Source organism: Camelus ferus, chromosome 8 (genome assembly GCF_009834535.1).
Source record: "Camelus ferus isolate YT-003-E chromosome 8, BCGSAC_Cfer_1.0, whole genome shotgun sequence".
Taxonomy (NCBI): domain Eukaryota; kingdom Metazoa; phylum Chordata; class Mammalia; order Artiodactyla; family Camelidae; genus Camelus; species Camelus ferus.
In genome coordinates, this window is record NC_045703.1 from 36,099,756 (window position 1) to 36,121,531 (window position 21,776).

Below are 21,776 nucleotides of genomic sequence, written 5' to 3' on the forward strand. Positions count from 1 at the left end.
TATGCAGGTCTCTTGAAAGTGGCCTACTATAAACATGGACTCTACATTAAATGAAAAAATTTCTCAAGAGGCTGCTCAACTTTAAAAAATAAAAATTCTCTACAAAGTAAGGATATACATATAAAAATTCAAAGATCAATTTAATTTTTTTGGAACAATGTAAGTGTTTCAAATTAACTCTAAATTTAGTAATATTTAAATAACTCTTTACTTGTCCACGATATAAGCATTTTAGCTGCTAGGAAAAGTTAGTCAATGGGAAATTTTTTGTTGACTAGAAATTTCCATATTTTATTCAAGGTTACTCTCCTAATGTTGCAGAATTTTAGAATTCAAAGAGATCTTAGAGAACATAAAGGCCATGATTACAACAATTACTATTTAGATAATGAAACCAAAGTCCATCAAGGCTGCTTTTATTTCTAGGGCTACCCAAATGCTCAGTGGCAAAACAGCACTTTGAACCCAATTCTTACTCCCAGGGCAAGGTAGTGGAAGTGTTATCAAGCAGTTAGCCATAAGGAGAAACGTGTTTCTACAGCTACAATACCTATGTTTAACTTACTAACAACACTCACAGCTCCCACACAACAAGCATCTATCTACCATACAGCAGGCATACACATACTATACATCATCTTTAATTCTTATCATACTCTCTCTTTAAAAAAAAAAAAAAAAAAGAGTTTCCTTAACTAGGAAACTGGAAGTCAGAGTTTAAGCAGCTTGCCCAAGATCACAGAGCTAGTAAATAACAGACTCAAAACTAGCTTGATCATAAAAAAGCCTGAGCATCTTTTACCTCACTGTCTTACCTTGGCCAGGCTATAACTAGTAAAGAGTGAAAATTAAAAAGAAATAGTTGGTTTCAACCATCAACTATTAAATTTTTAAGTGATATCCAAAAAATGTTTTAAAAAGCAGAATCAAAACCAGTTAAAGATTATCCTACATGCAGACTTTATTTGGGATACAATCTTTTTTCACTTTCCTACATTTGATCTTGAAGATTCATTTACAGAAAAAAATAAAACAAAGCTGACCATCAAGATATTCTTTCCCTGGAACTCATTAAGGACAAAATGACCCCACTCTTGGAGGGTTTGTAAGCCTTAAGACCATGGCCTTCACTTGACCTAAGCCATTAAATCAACCAATGGTTAGATTTTCTAAGGCAGTGATTCTCACAATGTGGTCCCTAGATCTCCACTATCAACTGGAATGGAGTCTAGAGACATATGAAAATTTAGGGCATACTCTGCAACATTCCCAGGAATGAAAAAAACAGACAGAGAAGCAGTTTATCTAAATAAATTTTTTAGGATTATCACTACCATTTGTTTGTATTTAATGTAGTCATTACTATTCTATTTCTCATTTCATACTCTTTTGAAACATGTAATTTTTCCATCAAGATAATTCCTTTCTAATATAATTCTTAACTACTGGATTCCACTCTGTGGCACCAAAATCAAAGTAATTTTTTATTTAGAGTTTCCTATGATTCCACTTTGTCTAGACCTTTATCCTGTTTGTATAATCTTTTAAAAATACATAACAGCTGCACCTTTTCTGTCTAAACATAGGCTAGCTTTTATTTGGCTGCCTTATGGATAAAAATGCTAATTACTTTACCTTAAGCATCCCTCAAAAACCTTTTGTTTTGGGTAAGATTAACCTAAGACAAGAAATTAGTAAACATCAAGTTGTACAGCAGGGAACTTGGATCCAGCTCACTCACTAGTTTTGGCATTTCGTACAACTCTTTTGATAACATTTTAAAAGATCTAAGGTAGGAACTTTAAAAAGTCTGGCAAAATATCTTTATTTTGCACATGAAGAAATGAGGCCCAAAGAGATTAGGTAAATTGCCCCAAATTAGAAATTTCATAGGATTAAAACTCAGACCTCCTGACTTCCTTTATAATTCTGGCAGTAATAGGAAAAATGGTAAGGAAGCTGACTATCAGTTCCAAACGAGATCATATCTCCAAATCTCAGAACTAGACAGGGGTCTAAGCAAGAGACTACTCTGAACATCCGCGGACCAGCCAGCCCCATCCCACACACACCCAAGTTCGCTTGCGTGCATGCACACATGCGCACAAACACCCACACACGGACACTGGATCTCATGTGCATGTACAGGCATGCACACAAAAGCACACATACTCCGAGCTGTCCTTTGTAATGATTACAAAGAAAATAGTTGACTTCAAATAGCAGTTTAACTGTTTTGAACCACAGCACAGAATGCTGCTGATAAAGATGTAAATATTATCTCACATTTACCTATAAATGCTTCTACATCTTTTGTTTTAAAGTTATGTATACAAAAGGTAATCACAAAGTAAAAAAGAAACAATTATGCTTTTAAATATCTGCATTTTTCTTATATTTGCAAATGCAATTTAGGATGAAAAGTACAGGTTGGAATTTAAATCTCTAGTAATTATACGATTTAATGCCAATATCTAAAATTTATCATCTACACCCACCTACTTTCCAAAAGGCTTTAAAGTTCATAAGGTCAATAAAACAAATGTAAAAAATAAAAATCATATAGAGATGGCAGGGTATCACTACAAAAATACCATCTTATTACAGTTTATTGAGTATAAAATACCAAGTTTCCTATTAATAGGAGAACCTTTACAGATCATATAATTCTCTTCACCTCGTTTGAAGAAGCAATGTCGTTTTATCTGGTGGGACTGTGTTTTTTTTCCTGGATCTAAATTTTTAAAAGAATCTATCATAGAGATTCTTATATAAAAGATCCTAAGCTACCTAACAGACAGCAGAGGCAGAACCATTCTTCACATGGCTTTCTCTTCTCTACGACAAAAGTCAAAGGGATAATGTAACTAACAAAAGCATTTTGATCCACTCTCTTACTTTTCTTCTACTTCTTCAAAATAGTTGAACAAAGTCTTAGAGCTCATTTAATTTAACCCACTCCTTTTATAAAGAATCTTCCCCTATTTTCTCTTCTCTTCCTGTGCCTGGGATGGTTAGCACTGCTCCTACTAGCCAAGATTATAAAAAGCCAGTGAGTCCTGTTCTAAAGCAAAGACTATGAACAAACAGAAAATATGCTCAAAGGTCAAATATGAAAACCTCTGCCATCTCTCAAGACAGGAAGTAATATTCCTCTTTATTACAAGTCAGCTCTTGAAACAGTCTGCTTATTTGACTTGCGAAAGTTCTGTGAGAAAACACCTATTTGCTCCAACTTCCTCTAGCTTAGCATAAAGACCACTAACTTTATCTGTCATTATTTCTCCTAAAGCACTCTGCAGCTCAAGACAAGCAAACATGTTTTTTAATTTTAGTCTCTCGCACCATCACACATTCATTCAACAAGTATTTATTAAGTACCGACTATGTGCCAAACACTGGGCTGGGGTCTGGGGGTGCACTTATAGACCAAACAAATGTGGATCCTGCCCTGCAAAGCTCAGGGTGGTCTTGTGCAAGAGACAGCTAGTAAAGAAAATGAATGGCATATATAATAAAAGTATTAACATTGTGCCAGGCACTGTTTTGAACATACTCATATTTTAATTGTCCTAATCCTTTGAGATACTTTTTGTACCAAGAAGGAAAATGAAGCACACAGGTTAGGTACCTTGTCCAAGGTCATTACAAAGTCAGTAGTAGTATACATAATTACAGACCATAATAAGCTGCATGAAAGAAACTAAAAGAAGAGAATTAGTGGGGTGGGCACGTATGGCTATCCTTCTGGGAAGTGCGTTGGCTATTATCAGAGTAGCAGTTATCACAGGTCTGTGGGACCATTTAAGGGCATCCACAGGTCAAAACTATTTTTATAATAATAAAACACTATTTGCCTTTTTCACTATGTTCACATTCATACCAAAAGTGTAAAAGCAATGATGAATAGAAACTGGCAACACAAGTCAATGCAGTGGCACTAACCTACCAGGAGTCACGGTACTCTTCACTACCATGCACTTGCAGTCAAGAAAAGAAGTTCACTTAAGAATGTCCTTGATGAAGCTGTAAAATTATTAATTAAAAAAAAAAAAACTCAACCCTTGAGAAAATCTTTTTAATATCTGTGTGTTGAAATGGGAAGTATGCATAAACCAAATCTGCTGCATATCAAACTATGTTGTCTCAAGGAAAAGCACTTACGCAACTGCCTGAGTTGCAAAGCTGAACATTTCTTTCTTGGAACACCACTTTTATTTGAAAGAAGAATAGACTGTGGTTATTAAGATTAATATATTTGGCAGACATGTTCTTGAGAATAAATAAAGTGAATCTGTTGTTTCGAGGTAAACAACTGACAGCATTTGCCGCCAATGGTAAAAATGTGCGCTTTCATGTGAAAATTAGAATTTTGGAAAATCGAATCCATCATCATGAGCTTGAGAGCTTCCCAGCACTTACAGACTTTTCTGATTAGACTACATTACATTACATTATAATATTACATTAACAAGTATGATTTTTTGATATTGTATAACGAGATGTGTTGTTATACATCAGTTACATTGTCTGATAATTAGTGGTTGCCACATTTCACATATCCAGATTTGGAAGATCTGGATAACTCAGCAAACCAGTATGTTAAAAATGATCAATGCAGCTACAATCATGCCTTGGCAAAAGATCCATTCAGAGACTACATAAATAGACCAATGTATTTTAATGTTACAGTGTCTGAAAAGTTCATTGATAGAATCCACATTGTAATGAACCTTTAAGAGATTACCTTTACTATGAATTCACCTAACAAAACAGAATTGCAGACATAGTAAACAATCTTATGGTTATGGGGGAGGGGAGAGGGGGGAGTGATAAATTTGGAGGTTTGAGATTTATAAATGTTACTACATATAAATTTACAAATGTTTACTATAAATAAAAATAGATTTTAAAAAAGTTTCTTCTGTATAGCAGAGGGAACCATGTTCAATATATTGTAATAACCTTTAATGAAAAAGAATATGAAAACAAATATATGTATGTATATGTATAACTGGGACATTGTGTTGTACACCAGAAATTGACACATTACAACTGACTGTACTTCAATAAAAAACATTTTTTTAAAAAGAGACTGCCTTTTACTATCAAAGAAGAATATCCACAATTATCTGAAAAGGCTATTAAAATACTTTTCCCTTATCCAGGTACATATATCTCTGTGAGGTCAAATTTTCTTTCTATATTATTACTAAAAACTGTAACAGATATCACAACTGTTGAATGCAGAAGCAGATATGACAGTCCAGCTATCTTCTATTAAGCCAGATATTTTTATATGTTAAATGTAAAACAATGCTAAGCTTCTAACTTTTTGGAACATATAGTTATTTTTCATTAATAATTATATTTACACTAAAACATATGTAATATTTATATTAACATGTAATGGGCTTAATTTTGCTATTCTTAACTGATGTAATAAATATTTGGACCTTATAGTTTGTAGAATGTAAATGGGTCCTGACAACAAAAAGTTTAAGAGTTGTTGTCTTAAGTCTCTGAAAGGAGGCCTATGTGTACTGGCCCATATTAAGAGGAAAGAATGGTAAGATATGTCACTGGAGATCTATCCATAAGTCAGACCAGACAGAGTTTATCAGTGATAAGGAGCTTGAATTTGTTCAAGTACAACTGAGGAATTTGAAGTAGAATGATATGATCAAATTCATGTTTTTTTTTAAAAGAGAGCTTTGTGTAATATGGGAGGCAATGTGACCGAACCAGGGTTGGGGGATTTGAAATGGAGACCAGCAGATAAATCTGTGATGTATTTTTAAAAGTTAAAAGTACTTTACATAGCAAAGAAAAACCATATGCAAAACAAAATGACAACCTACGGAATGGGAGAAAATTTTTGCAAGAGATGAAACTGACAAAGGCTTGATCTCCAGAATATATAAGCAGCCCATACGACTTAATAAGAAAAAAATTAACAATAAACAATAAACACAATCCAAAAAGGTGCAGAAGACGTAAACAAGCAATTCTCCAATGAAGATACACAAATGATCAATAGGCACATGAAAAAATGCTCAATATCACTAATTATCAGAGAAATGCAAATCAAAACTACAATGAGATATCACCTCACACCCGTCAGAATGGCCATCATTCAAAAGTCTACAAATGACAAATGCTGGAGAGTTTGTGGAGAAAAGGGAACCCTTCTACACTGCTGATGGGAATGCAGTTTGGCGTAGCCACTGAGGAAAATAGTATGGAGAGTCCTCAAAAGGCTAGGAATAGACTTACCATATGACCCAGGAATCCCACTCCTGGGCATATATCCAGAAGGAACCCTACTCCAAAATGGCACCTGAACCCCAGTGTTCATAGCAGCACTATTTACAACAGCCAAGACATGGAAACAGCCTAAATGCCCATCAACAGATGACTGGATAAAGAAGAAGTGGTATATTTATACAATGGAATACTATTCAGCCATAAAAACAACAACATAGCGCCATTTGCAGCAACATGGATGTTCCTGGAGAATGTCATTCTAAGTGAAGTAAGCCAAAAAGAGAAAGGAAAATACCATATTATATCGCTCATATGTGGAATCTTAAAAAAAAAAAAGAGAGACAAATGAACATAAATATAAAACAGAAACAAACTCATAGACATAGAATACAAACTTGTGGTTGCCGGCGGGGGTGGGGGGGGAGGGACAGACTGGGAGTTCGAAATGTGTAGACACTGACAGGTATATATAGAATAGGTAAACAAGTTTATACTGTATAGCACAGGGAAATATACACAAGATCTTGTGGTAGCTCATGGTGAAAAAGAATGACAATGAATATACATATGTTCATGTATATGTGTCATGAAATTGACACAACATTGTAAACTGACTATAACTCAATAAAATAAAAAATTTTAAAGAAGTAACAAAAAATAGTTAAGTTCCAAATAATATACAATGTTTCCTGTTTTCACTGTAATGCTCAAGAACTCAGTTGCTCTATAATCAAACTGGAGGCGGGATGAGGAGAATCAACCTACTCAATATTTTAGAAATGTCACTAGTGCACTAATCCATATTCAATCCCCTAACACAACGATGCTTAAAATTATTCTTAGTCACAGTTTCAAATTTTCCTTAAAATGGAATACCATGAACTATTAACTCACAAATCATACCTTCATGAGTGATCCAGTCATTCAATAATGTAGCAGGCACTATGACAGACACCACGGATGGTAGAGTCAACAAGACAGATACCATTGCAGTTCTCATGAACTTGTATTACAAAATGATTATTGGTAATCTTTGAGGATTTATGGCAGAATGAGGCAACTAGAGCTGTTTCAAATAGTCTATTCATTAAAGTAAACATTTATTGAATATACACAGTGTGCCAGGATCTAGAGACAAATGATGACTAAGACAAATTCTGCCCTTAAGGATATGAAAACCCTTAGCAGGTGAGATTAGGATGTAAGTAGGTCAGGCTGGTGTTTAATGTGTGGGTTCCAAATTTCCAATTTTAAAAAGGGGTCAAACACCAATTCTATAATACACATATAAGTCAACTTGGTATTCATACGCGAAGGAATTACGCACTTCTCAATGTATTTGGGAAGCACCAGAGAAACAACCCATTTCTAAAAACCAAAATGAGTTCACAAAGAGATAATGTTACCGCCTAAAGTCAGCTTTCACAAAGCATTTGAGAGTTCAGATTATTTCACCCAAGACATAGTCTTGACCCTCGAAGAGCTTACCTCCTAGAGGCAGAGAAATGTGGCAACAACTAATTACAGGACAACATAACAAATCTAACAGTCCAAGTGAGTTCAGGGTATTATGACAGCCTCTGCCTACAAAGAGCAACGAAGAGTTGGGTGAGGAAAACCTTTACAGAGATGGTGAAGTAAGTGGTGTCTTGAAAGATGAGTAGGTGTTTGATACTGTAGACAAAGGCAACAGACAAGGTATTATAGACAAAGGCCTATACACCAAAGTTGAGGTGCCATGAAAGAGCAAGGCCTAATTAGAGAAATGCAAACAGGCCAGTTTTATTGAGGCAAAAGCAGCTAAGAAGGGGTGACAAGAGATAAGGACAGACTGGGCATTGATCAACATGCTACAGAGTCTGACTTTTAGCCAATAAATAATAAGAAGATATAAAAAGAAGAGTGACAGAATCAGAATTATCTTTTTTCATACGAACCATTAACATGAATCACTTTAGAATGCTTCTGGCAATGAAAGGATGGTTTGGAGGGGGTTAAGAAGCAATTAGGAAGCTATGTCAGGAATACGCAAAAAGGGGGCAAGAACTTTAACTGTGCACAATCTCCTAAACATAACTCATTATCTTTCCTGCCAGGCCCACTCCTTCTCCCGGATTCCTTACCTCAGTGTAAGTCTCCTAGGATGGTCACGACAATTACCACAAACTCGGTAGCTTGAAAGAACAAAAACTTATTCTCTCACAGCACAAGATGCCAGGAGCCTAAGATCAAGGTGTTGGCAGGGTTGGTTCCTTCTGGAGACTCTGAAGGAGAAACTGGCGCATGCCCATCTCCTAGACTTCGTGGCTGCCAGCAATCCTTGGCATTTCTTGGCTTGTAGACATGTCACTCCAATTTCTTATTCTGCCTTCACATAGCTTTCTTCTCTGTGTATCCTCTGAGGATACTCTCATCCGGTTTGGGCCCACTGTAATCCACTATGACCTTATCGACATTCTTACATTAAATACATCTGCAAAGACCCTATTTCCAAATAAGGTCATAGTCTGAGGTTCTGGATAGACATGAATTTGGGGGAACACTATTCAAGCCACCATAGGTATCAACCAATACATTTCCCAAACAGAAATGTGATGTCATCCTTTACCCTTCCTCTTCTTCTGCACCTACGTAATTATCAAATAGTTTCTACTCATTTAAAGATTATCTCCTTTTCTTCATTCCCATTACCATTTTCATTTCAATAACACTCTTGTCTATGTAGCAAACTCCTTGCTACAGCACTGAATGAACTCAATTATTACTCTCATTACTGTGCCTGTATTGCTGGGGAAAGTCACACAACATGGAAGACTGGTTGTACCATGAATTTATGGTAACTAACTCCAAATCAGTCCTCAATATGGCCTGGCAGTCCTTCTATTTCTCTGACCAGCTGGCTCTCACACTCTTTCATTACTATTCGAAATCTTTTCCACTCTCCTTGAGCTCTTAAAAAATACTCCCTCAACCTCCCACCTTCTGTGTTCATCATCTTTCCTTCCCCTTTAAGTTCAACAGCTGTCCTTTCAATATAAGGCCATTCTCTCTACATGTATCTGGATTTCATTGTCACTTAGAAATCTTCCTATTACTAGTTATCTCTCTCTTTCTCTAGAATATTCAGCTTTCCCCTCAACTAGATGCTTCTCATTGGCTTGTAAACATGTTTAAGTTATTTTTCCATTTAAAAACAAAATGAAAACAGTATTTCCCTTGAACCCCACACTCCCCCTCCTGGCTCTCCAGCCACTCACTCTTTCTGCTTTTCTCCACCTCCTCCTTCCCCTACCAGACATAAATAAGTGTTTTTGGAGAGACTGGTTTCTCTAGTTCTGTAGTCTGGGGCCCCTTTACTTAATCCCTATAAAATGGGAATAACAATATTAAACCTACCCCACAGGACTGTTGTGGGAATTATGTGAAACAATACATATATAAAAGACTTAGGACTGAGCCTGGCCCATAGTAATTGATCAACAAAATTAGCAACATAGTTATTGCTAATAATATCTCATATCCATCTATCTATCCAGCCAACTGACACCTTGGAGTCATCCTGAATTCCCTCATTCCTCTATTCCAATCCAACCCTGGATTTTGTTTATTTTCACTTGTCAAATCTCTCTTGTTCTGAACACTTTCCTCCATCTCCACTATCCTACTCTGTACTACGATCATCTCACATGGGTCAGAATAAGAGCCCCCTAAATGAGTTTTTGCATTTATTCTCATTATTCCCCCAAATTCTCTCCTTACCATAGCCAAAGTGAATTACTGTAATTTCATACCAGAGGTCATCATCCAGTTTAAAACATTCCCCATTGTTACGATAAAGCTCCCAAATCTACTCCATGGCCTATAAAATCATGTAAATATGGCCCCTACCAACCTCTTCAAACTTAGTTTGTCTCTCACTTCTTTTGCCCTCTGCTCTTACAAGACATACCAACTCTCTCCCAGCTCTTCAAATGTATTAAGCACTTGCCCATCACAGGCACTTTTTACTTTCCGTTCTCTCTACTAGAATGTTGAATGATATTCCTATTTCTCCTGGCCTAATTCCTATTCATCCTTTCAACTCAACGGTCACTTCCTCAAGGAAATCTTCCTCGGTCCCCCAGAATAGGCTCTCAGTACCCTACGTACCTCAAAGTTGGAATTTCACATTTATGTAATAATTATTTCAACAAATTCCCCCAACAGAATCCAAGTCCCATATCAGGGATGACTATGTCCATTTTTGCTCTCCACTGTATCCCAAGTGCCCAGTACAGCATATGGCACATAATTAGTGCTCAATAAATATATACTGGATCAAGATTAAACCTCAAGTTCAGTGCTGCAGAACAGCCTCACTGCTTGTTTAAAAACAGAATAGCTTTAAGGCAGTAAAAGGACAGTACATCATTAGTTCATTATTGATGTGGCTCTAGACCAAAATTAAAGGTTTCTCCACTGATGGCTGTGAACAGTAAACCACTTTAAAAAGAGATACTGATTCAGCAATTGCTGAGGGAAAAGAAGGAAGTGACAGAAGACATACTGTTTTGCTGTTATTTTAAAGAAGGGGTGAACAGGCAGAGAAATGTATTTCAAGACAGAGAGCTAAGTTTTTCTAACATACTGGTTCTCAACCTTTATTCTACTCCAACACACGTTACTACTACTACTACTATTATTACTACTACTACTATCCCCATCAGTACCTGTGACTCCAGCACAGCTGTCACCAAGTGGCTCACGATAGCAGGAATTCTCAAGCAGGTGGGAAGTATAAGAGACATGTGAGTAACTTGAAATGGCACTACCTCAAAATATTATGAATTCTCTGCCCTCCCCTTCCCCCTACAGACAGCCTTCTCCTCAAATACAACTTATAGAAAAAAGCAGTCACATAGATGTCATTTATATTTAATTTTTAAATGTAATCTATGATTTCTTTGCACCAAAATTGTTTTCCTAACTACTACACTAATATTAAATGTGGTATTACCTAAAGTCACAATGACTGGGCAGAAGAAGGGGCAATCTGGAAGGATACTCAAGACCAATTTAAATTACATTTTAAGTTACCCACACTGAGGTATCTGTGTCTTGATTATAAAAATATTTTATTATGGTAGTATGGTTTAAGATATTAATCTTTAAAACCACTGAACTTTGGTGCACATCTGCTCTATCAAAACCATAAGCAGCCTTGAATATTATGTCTTAATGTCCATATCCTTAAAACAATAGAACTCACTCAATTCATTTACTAAAAAAAAACAGGGCAAGAAAGTATGGAAATCTCTTCCAAAATTTCAAGATCTCAGAAGACTGGTAACAGTACACAGGGCAACCTGAAATTCTGCAGATGATACAAGAGCAGATCTACTTTGAAAGGCATTTCTGACAATGAACCTCTCTCCTCAATAACATACAACTGATTCCATGAAAACTGTAGAAATTGCTAAATTTAGGAAGAATAACCCACAGACAGAGAAGTCACCTGTAACTGAAAAAACACACAATCTCCACTTTCTAAGATCTTTAAATCAAAGGTTTCAAGCATGTTGAAAAAACATGCTCACATTGTGACAGTTTAGCATTTCTTATTTTGAGGAACACCACCATCTTCTAAGCCAGGACATGGAATCAGAATATGTAATTATAATTTCTAAAAAAGAATATGCATAATTTATTACAGTTCCGAACACTCATTAAAAGTATTTAAAGATGAAAAAACTGAGCACCACCTTCTGCTCACAGAATCCTTTCTCCAAAATTAGGCTTTACATCTGGTATCAAATATCACTTTCAAGTCTCATTAAGTCATTTTAAAAAATGAATTAGATACTGTTTCATTTTACAAAAACTGTTTATCCTTAGTAGATACTTTCAGTTGTAAATCAAGAGTATCAAAAGCTACTCTTGCTCTGTTATTTAAAGCTGAAGTGCTATCTCTAAAAACCATCAAATGCAATTTCACCACCTGAATAAAATAACTATCTTCTAGAAATTACCACTAAGAAAGAAATCAAGAGACATTTTCATATACCTAGAATAAGAAGTGATTAGCTTCATATCAATGCTTCCATTCCAACCTTTTCAGAAAAGATGAAAGAAATTAACAGTCCTTTTAGTGGAGAAAAGTCACAAAATCTCCCATATGCAATTCTATGCTAATCAAAGATAAATTATACCACCTTTTCACGGCTAACTAGCAGGAAGGAGAAAGAATGCTAACCACTAAGCAAGGAGAGGACGCACATCTGATATTTATATTAATTTGGATCCAATGGGCACTATCAATCATTACAACTGATAGTAGTGAAGATTTCTTTCTAAACCTAATGTTCAAAGAGCTTTGCATATCACTGATTATCCTATGTTTATCTACTTTAAAATGAAAGATCCATTCTCTTATTTAAATTATCTAGTTAGAAAATGCCCTTTATGTAATAATATTCATCTATTATGATCTCAAAATATGGTAACAATGCACTAATTTAATTTTCTGTAAAACATGGTAGTTTTTTTTTTTTTTTGGAACCACCACCACTCCACCCACACCCACAATCAAGATTAGAGACTAAAGTAAATGATGATTCTTCACACACTCTCAAAAATAAATCCAGACTTTGGGAAATAAAGCACAAAAACCTCAATGTTAGAAGTCACCTGAAAAACTGTAGGGTGCTCTGGAGTTACCTGTCTGTAATTTAAGGACCAACTAACTGTAAACTGAGAAGGACACTGATACTATCTTGTTTATCCCACTAATTTTTCCTAAGAGCTTTGATCAAATTCCCCTAATAGTTTATGCATGCAGGGAATAGTATGTCTGTATGCAACAATAGACGCTGATCTGAAATACTTAAAAATAATCAGGACTGTGTCTGTCCGGTGATATACAAACCTAGTTTATCAATGTGAAAGTAGATCTAAAAACTCAACGTTAAAAGGTGGACTAAAGTATTCTTATGACAGAGAATCTTTGAGCTTAAGTCTTAGGTTTCTTACTGTAACACGTACGAATAGGCTGGTGTTAATTAGTTCCTGTTTCCTCCTCACTGAGATACTAGGAAGGTGGATGACAGAACCCCGGGAGGCCTACACGTCGATCTACACACCTTTTTCTACTCCAACCTCAACTCACTCCTTTCCTTCAAACACACACGCATTCCCCCATCGCACGGGAAGCCCAGGTGCCCCTGTGGGCAGTTTCCCAGGGTCGTTTCACTGGTGCGTTAAATGGGATCTGAAGACTAGGGTTGAATACCACCCCCTCCAGCGCCCACAGCTCACCTCTAACTTGTGATTGATTTGGGACACAGTCTGGGCTTTATGGCAAAGCTGCGCAAAGCAGGAGCTCAGGCTGGTCATCTTCTGTCTCCCCTCATAAGTGATGTCCGCCTGGTCCGGATCGATCTCGCCCAGGAGCAGATCCACATCCACGAAGGCCTTGTCGAACTCCTTCTCCAGCACCTCCAGCCACCGGAACATGGATACCCCGCCGGGGGAGATCCCCACCGCGCAGGAGGCGCCCCCTGGGCCCCCTCCGGCTCCTGCCGGGCATGGGCCGCCCGCCGACATGGCGCCGTCTATGGCCTCCCTCGACTGCTGCTGACCCCCGCCGTCCACTCCGCGAGAGGAACTGCTGGGTCTGCGGGAACCCCCGCGCACGCACGCTCTGTCGGTCCCCCCCCTTCCCCTCGCGCCGCTAACGCCGGTAATGCAGCCCCGCACTGGCAGGAGCAGAGAGGCTGAAGCGGCGGCAGTGGCACACGGAAGACTTGGACCGTCCCACCTCCCGGCCCGCCCCCGCTGCGCATGCGTAGCGAAGACCCAGGCAGACGCAGCCAGGCGGGACGAAGTGGGCGGGGCTAGGATGCGACCTTGGCCTATGAAAAGCCTCTATTTGGGACCAGCCTGTCAGCGGCCATGTTGACAACGGGGAAACTCCTGCTCGAATCCCCGAGAAAGAGAGGTGCATCGTGTTGGCTTCCAAGTTGGAAAGGCCGAGGAACAGAAGGGTGTCCACGTCGCAGAGAGGAACGGCTTCTGCCTGTTTGACTTCACAGTGGGCGGGAGCCGTTCTAAAGTCGCCCGGGAAACTTGCTGTGGTGACGTCCAGGGCCGGGAAGAAGTGAGAAAGGGCCGTGTGAGCATGCGCAGTGGCCACGTCTTCGCTTTTCCAGCCCAGTTCCTGTTTAGGGTGAGGTGGATCGGGTGGGTGGATAGACTGGCTTTTTTTTTTTTTGATAAATCAGCCTCTAAATTCAGGGTGGAAATCGCCTAGAACTACAAGTTGAAGAGAGCGGCTCACCAGTTTTTGCTGAATTAATACAAGATCTTTTGTAATTAATAAGAGTCAGACAAGTTTTAAACCCTGTCACATTAGCTGTGTCATCTTAGTTGTGTTCTTTAACCTCGAAGCCTCAGTTTCCAAAATTTACTTCACTCGGTAGTAAGGTGAAATGCTTAGCTTCAGTGCTTAGCACTTGGTATTCATTATTATTACACTATATTTCCAAAGCAGCTACCTAAAAAGGTGTTCTTATTTTAAAAACCGGCACAGTGTTCCGAGACGTGACATTTCAGAAAAACAAAACTATGAGGATTCATATATTCATTAATATATTGAATGGAGAGCCCTATTGAAGCATTGGGCATACAAAGATGAATGAGACGTGACCCTCACAGAAGCAGAGCTCATAGGCTAGTAGTCTAACCCTCAAAAGCTACTACTTTAATTTGAATTTTGGGAGTGTTGAGCAGCTGCTCTTTATCATTCTGCCTACTCACTTTCAACCCTATTTCACTTCGAGTAGCTCAGTCTTGAAAAGGGAAGGAAAACTGGTCTGATAGAGTAGGCTGGTAAGAACGGTCTGTCCTAGGAGACATTGCCTAAGGGAATATTTACTTGCCGACTACAGTCTATTGCAGTTAACTTCACCAATGCCTGCCCTGTGTGCTTCTCACTAACATGATTCTAAGAGGAATAAGAAATCATAGCTTTAGTTTGCTGAGTCAGGGCAAACTGGTTAGCCTATCAGTCAATAAAGTCTTTTATCTTTCACAAATTTAGCTGATCAAAACTAACCAGAGATCCTTGCCTTGAGCTTAAGTAGGCACGTTCACACAGGTTTTACTACCAAGAATTAATAGAAAACTAAGATTTGTGTCTTTGCTGATTCCCTTCCAAATTAACTTTATTTTTATCTGTAATATTTGCAAGAACATCATTACTACAGCTACCAAGTTCCCAGCCACTTCTCTATTTATAATATAGTTAGTGATCCCATTTTCAGCAATTTGAAGTACAAAAAATAATTTAAAGTTGGGATTGAGCGACCCATATACAAATGGAATCACAATAACAGTTTTCAGTTGTTGAAACATACTATGTGTTAAACATTGTGCTATTTGCTTTACTTCTTTGACTGTCACAAAGTCCTGTGAGTTAGCTGTTGTCAGTTTTTCATAGATAAGTCACAGAGAATTTAAGTGTCTTGGTAAGCTTAGTATACAGCTAAAAGTCCACTGAGGTGCGATTTCAATCTAGGTATCTTTTGTCTCCACAGTCTTAGCTGTTGACCATGGGATATAGAAGGATGAGGGAATTCATTTCTTCATGTATTAGTTACCAGTGTAATAAATTGTCAAAGTAGTCCAGACATTTTTTCAAAAAAGTAATTTCTTCCCAGCTCTAAGCTGTATACCAATCTATTAATATATAAGAAATATTATCTGAAAAGGTAATTGTAATATTTATTTTCTATTACATACCACTCTATTTAGTTTATATGGACTACCTGAAACTAAATTTCATTTCTTTAAAAAAAAAAAATCATTCAACTTACTGTTACTTTGTATGGGTACAACTGAAATGCATTTTAGATGTTTATGTTTCCAGTGCTCTGATCCTTGGTGAATACCTTCATTTTCAGGATTAAAGACCCCAAGTCCATTTCTGTGTACAATTTTTACAACTCCAACAAGTCTTACATACCCTCTGTGTCTCAGAACACTATCATCTCATATTGTTTCTTATTATCACGCAGTGTAGCAGCTGCCACATCCTCTGTGCTTCCTGCTTGGTGCTATGGGACTATTTCAGATGCTCATAGGCACCCTCTAGGTTAGACATTATCTTTTGCCCACCTTGACTGGGGTTTTGCATTTTTGCAAGTCACAGCCTAACATGGAAGTGAAAGGCAGGGTTTGACGTTCCAGTGCTGCCATCTGTTGTCAGTGTGCTCTGTCTGCATTTATTGCCTTGTCTCAGCCTACTTTAGAATTTGGAATCGTATGTAATCTCAATACTGGTGAAATTAATTTTCCTAGGGATAATAAAATCTTGATACTTCTGTTTGCAGTTGCATTGGCAGAAACCTCCAATAACTGTTTCATGAGTCATGTTTATGTGATTAAAATTTTCTAATATAAATTAAACATGACAGTCTTGCTTTAGGAACTTCCTACAGAGTTTTATCATAAGGTATTACTATGAATAGAGTGGGGACTCGGAAAACTGGGGAAAAAGGGAAGATGCTAAAGATTTCTTTGGTAGGTACTGGTAATTAGCTGCAAGGTTAGTATAGAGTTCAAACATTTATTACTGCATCATTAATTACAAAGGCACTGTGGTGAATGGACATAGAAGATCTCCCTTGGACTGGAGAGGGAGACTACCATTTATTGAATGCTTGTGTGACAGGCCTTGTACTAAGCTTCACATGTTTCATTTACTCTCCAGTAATCTACCAAGAAAAGGAAAAGGTATTCATTAAGTTCCATTGGTTGCTAGAAACAGTTGTATGATGAATAAAGAGGGCCAGGGAAAACCCACTACCTTTTTACTTTAGCAATGTAGGAAAAGTCCTGGAATATCATATTCATATGTATTATTTATATTATATTCATTCATTTATGAACAGTTTTCAACTTCATAATATGCATACTAAAGAAGTTTGGGCATTCCAAAGTGATTTATTAGCCTCATTGTCCTGGTCATTTCTCTTATATACACATGTGGAATACCTGTTTGATCTCCTGTTCTTAAAACTTGAGAATTTTGATGCAGTGTTGTAGGATTAGCTCAAAAACCTCCTCTAAGAAACTTTCCTTTTTTCACATGTGGTGCTATAGACTCCATCCCTGTTTAGTTTCCTGCAAATACCTACTATAACATTTATCATACATTTTTTGGAGCCCCTTAGACTGTAAACTCCATAGCAACAATAACTGTATCTTGCATACCTTTGAACCCCAGTTCCTAATGTAGGACCTGGAATATGGTAGGAATGCTGGAAACATTTGTGTGATCAGTTCAATAATGAAAACTTTACAACAGTCCACCAAGGAAATTCTAAAAACAGCCCCTTTTCAAGACATACTTTTGATATGTGCTAGAGAACATAGCTAAACACATGTTTTATATTGGCTCAGGAGTTAGGAATATCTATAAAATATATGTTAAATATAAAATATATATTCCTTTAAAATCCATGGAATATTTTCCCCAACCTAAAGAGAAATGATCAGGTTGATTTGACTAATAAATCCAGTATAATTTAGGCTTCAAGAATTATTTTACCTATTCCATAGTAAAAAAATGTACGAGATAGTACATTTTGTATGCAGTAGCCAAACCTAAAAATGAAATACAACAAAAAAAATTTTTTAAAATCCCTATTACTCTCTTTTTATTCCCTTATACTCTCAAATATTGACTATAAATGCTTTTCCATTGTTCCTGATCTACATTCTTCATTTACCCTTTCCCACAGCTCCAGGTTTGGGTTAGCATTATCTAAAACCACCATTTATCAGCAGTGGTATCAGAGTTTACTAATCATTGATTCTTCCTCTTTCATCCACTGTCAAGTTACTGTTTACTTCTCAGATTGTCAGACTTTACAGTTCAAACAGAACCCCCTCATCAGCCTCTGTCTTTTACAGTTCTTCCAATTTAGTTCTACAAGGGACCTAAAATGATTGCATTCCAAACACCCCTTAAAGCTAATTATCTTTTCTTTGCACTCATATTAAAAAGTATAAAAATATTTTAAATGATTTCATTAGACTTTTTATAGTCTTCAAAATGAGCAAGTCAGAAAAGTAAAGTATAACAATTACACAAAAAGCCATGTCACAACAATTGTTGGAAATATAATTTGTTTGGTTCTCGGTTGATTGTAACTCACTCAAAACTCATTTGGCCTACAATGAGGTATCACCTCACACCAGTCAGAATGGCCATCATTAAGAAGTCTACAAATGAGGGAGGTGGTAGCAACATGCAGGAGGAAAGATGGAAGACTACCAGGCTACCGAGGAGACTGCTTTTGTTGTTGAAGTGAGCAACATTGTAAAACAGGCCATAGAAAGTGCAATCGGTGGCAATGCCTATCGGCACAGCAAAGTGAATCAATGGACCACAAATGTAGAACAAACTTTAAGCCAACTCATCAAGCTGGGGAAACCATTCAAACACATCGTGACCTGTGCTATCATGCAGAAGAGTGGAGCAGGACTACACACAGCAAGTTCCTGCTTCTGGGACAGCTCTACTGACAGGAGCTGCACTGTGCGATGGGAGAACAAGACCATGTACTGCATCGTCAGCGCCTTCGGACTGTCTATTTGACTGCCTCATCCAGCCCATGACCTCTCCTTTTGTCTCAGCATTTCTCTTCCATCTTCTAACCACCAGCCATCTATTCACTGAACCCCTTTCTCATTCCCTTTAAGTGTGTTTTTGTGGCACTCTCAAAACTTAGAGAAAAAAACCAAGTAACCGCACTGTTCTGCGACCTGCACAGCTTAAGTCAGAGGACTGGCTCACTCACCAGAGGCAGTCAGGAGCCTCTACTGTCGCTTGTCTTAACTGATTATTTCTCTTCAAAGGTGCTAAAAGCCGAAATCTGCTAGTGTGAAACTTTCTCTACTCTCTGAAATGATTCAAATACACTAATTTTCCATACTTTGTACTTTTGTTAGAATAATAAATTATTCCAATTAAAAAAAAAAAGAAGTCTACAAATAATAAATGCTGCAGAGGGTGTGGAGAAGAAGAAACCCTCCTACACTCTTGGTGGGAATGTAAATTGGTGCAGCCACTATGGAGAACAGTATGGAGGTTCCTTAAAAAAACAAAAATAGAGTTATCATATGATTGAGCCATTCCACTCCTGGGCATATATCTGGAGAAAACTCTCGCTTGAAAAGATACATACACCCCAATGTTCATAGCAGCACTATTTACAATACGCAAGACATGTAAGCAACCTAAATGTCCATCAGCAGATGAATGGATAAAGAAGATGTGGTATGTATATGTAATGGAAAATTACTCATCCATTAAAAAAAGAATGAGATGATCCATTTGCAGCAACATGGGTGGACCTAGGGATTATCATATTAAGTGAAATAACTCAGAGAAAGACAAATATCATATATCATTTACATGTGGAATCAAAAAAATGATACAAGTGAACTTACTTCCAAACTGGAAATAGACTCATGTGAATAGAAAATAAACTATGGTTACCAAAGGGGAAAGGGTGGGGGGAGGAATAAATTAGGAGTTTGGGATTCACATATACACACTACTGTATATAAAATAGATAAACAACAAAGACTTATTATTTAGCACAGGGAACTATATTCAATATCTTGTAATAACCTGTAATGGAAAAGAATCACTTTGCTGTATACCTGAAACTAACATGCATTATAAATCAACTGTACTTCAATAAAACTAAAAGATAAAAAAATTCATTTGGCTTTTGTGTCCATGATAAACAGGAGTGAGGGTGAAAACATTTCTATAGTGGACATTTGTCACTACAAATGGCACATGATCCATATTTGAACCCCCTTCCTTTGAACGGGGGGTTCTCTCCCTTATGAGACTGGAATATTGGAATAGAGTCCCCCTCCCATAATAAACTGAAAACGTCAGATACTTTCCCAGCTCTGTGACATCTAGAGCAGAGGCATATGACATACATTCACCTAACCACAATCATCCACAGGAAAGTTTTAATATGAAGATAGTGAGGCAGAGATTGGGAGATGTCCTCTTGGCAGCGAGTGGAGATGGGATGGAGTAACAGCATCCTTTTTCAGTAGCAGCAGTGCGAGCAATGGTATCCAGTTTCCAGTTCAGTGGTTGAGACCAGGGCATGTACATTGTGCAGTGACACTACACTGAAGTGTGATTTTGCCTGTGATTCTGGCTATAGGCCTTCCATTTTTCTGGTCCATTTCCAAATCTGGTTCTCCAGGCTTTCCCACAATTTTCTTTCAATAATTCCTTTTCCTATTAAGTCAGCCAGAATTCGTCTCCATCACTTCTAAATAATAACCCAAATTGATACAACTATCATTTATTGAGACCCTCTTCTTGCCCATGGAATTGACATGCCTTACATCTTTCTTTACATACACTTTACATCTTTCTTTCTGTAAAATGGAAATTATTTCCCCCATTTAATCTTCATTCTACAGAAGAAAACATTGAGGTGTGGAGAGGTTAAACAGGAGAAAATTTTTTTGTTTTTGTTTTTGTTTTTTTGTTTGTTTTTTAAACATTCTTTATTGAGTTATAGTCATTTTACAATGTTGTGTCAAATTCCAATGTAGAGCACAAATTTTCAGTTATACATGAACATACATACATTCATTGTTCCATTCTCTTTCACTGTGAGCCACCACAAGATCCTGTATATATTTCCCTGTACTGCATAGTACAATCTTGTTTATCTATTCTATATTTTGAAATCCCAGTCCCTTCTCACTCCCCTGTCCCCCTGGCAACCACAAGTTTGTATTCTATGTCTTTGAGTCTGTTTCTATTTTGTATTTATGTTTTTTTTTTTAGATTCTGCATATTCCGCATATCTCATATGGTATTTTCCTTTCTCTTTCTGGCTTACTTCACTTAGAATGACATTCTCCAGGAACATCCATGTTGCTGTAAATGGCGTTATGTTGTCAATTTTTATGGCTGAATAGTATTCCATTGTATAAATATACCACTTCTTCTTTATCCAGTCATCTGTTGATGGACATTTAGGCTGTTTCCATGTCTTGCCTATTGTAAATAGTGCTGCTGTGAACATTGGGGAGCAGGTGTTTTTTTTGAAGTAGGGTTCCTTCTGGATATATGCCCAGGAGCAAGATTCCTGGGTCATATGGTAAGTCTATTCCTAGTCTTTTGAGGAATCTCCATACTGTTTTCCACAGTGGCTGCACCAAACTGCATTTCCACCAGCAGTGTAGAAGGGTTCCCTTTTCTCCACAGCCTCTCCAGCAGTTGTCATTTGTGGACTTTTGCATGACGGCCATTCTGACTGGTATGAGGTGATACCTCATTGTAGTTTTGATTTGCATTTCTCTGATAATTAGTGATATTGAGCATTTTTTCATGTGCCTATTGATCATTTGTATTTCTTCCTTGGAGAATTGCTTGTTTAAGTCTTCTGCCCATTGTTGGATTGGGTTGTTTGTTT

The 21,776-nt window shown here is 37.4% G+C and overlaps 2 protein-coding genes across 3 annotated transcripts in view; one reads left to right on the plus strand and one right to left on the minus strand.

Annotated features, from left to right (window-relative positions):
- Window positions 1–14,088, minus strand: part of GOPC (golgi associated PDZ and coiled-coil motif containing) — a 40,453-nt gene extending 26,365 nt beyond the window's left edge. The window contains exon 1 of one of the 2 annotated variants that reach the window (XM_006186397.3): window positions 13,561–14,088. In XM_006186397.3, coding sequence (XP_006186459.1) covers window positions 13,561–13,848 — 288 coding nt within the window. In that variant the 5' untranslated portion in view covers window positions 13,849–14,088. The remainder of the gene's footprint in view (window positions 1–13,560) is intronic. The other variant, XM_006186398.3, reaches the window with a different exon arrangement.
- Window positions 14,089–14,184: 96 nt separating this feature from the next.
- On the plus strand, window positions 14,185–19,280 carry LOC116665355 (dynein light chain Tctex-type 1-like). Its single transcript, XM_032484773.1, has one exon. It carries the CDS (start codon window positions 18,572–18,574, stop codon window positions 18,905–18,907), a length of 336 nt encoding a protein of 111 aa, XP_032340664.1. The 5' UTR covers window positions 14,185–18,571; the 3' UTR covers window positions 18,908–19,280.
- Window positions 19,281–21,776: the final 2,496 nt, after the last annotated feature.

What these genes read in the sequence shown, in the direction of transcription:
- LOC116665355 (XM_032484773.1), top strand. Translation starts at nt 18,572, where the DNA reads ATGGAAGACTACCAGGCTACCGAGGAGACTGCTTTTGTTGTTGAAGTG.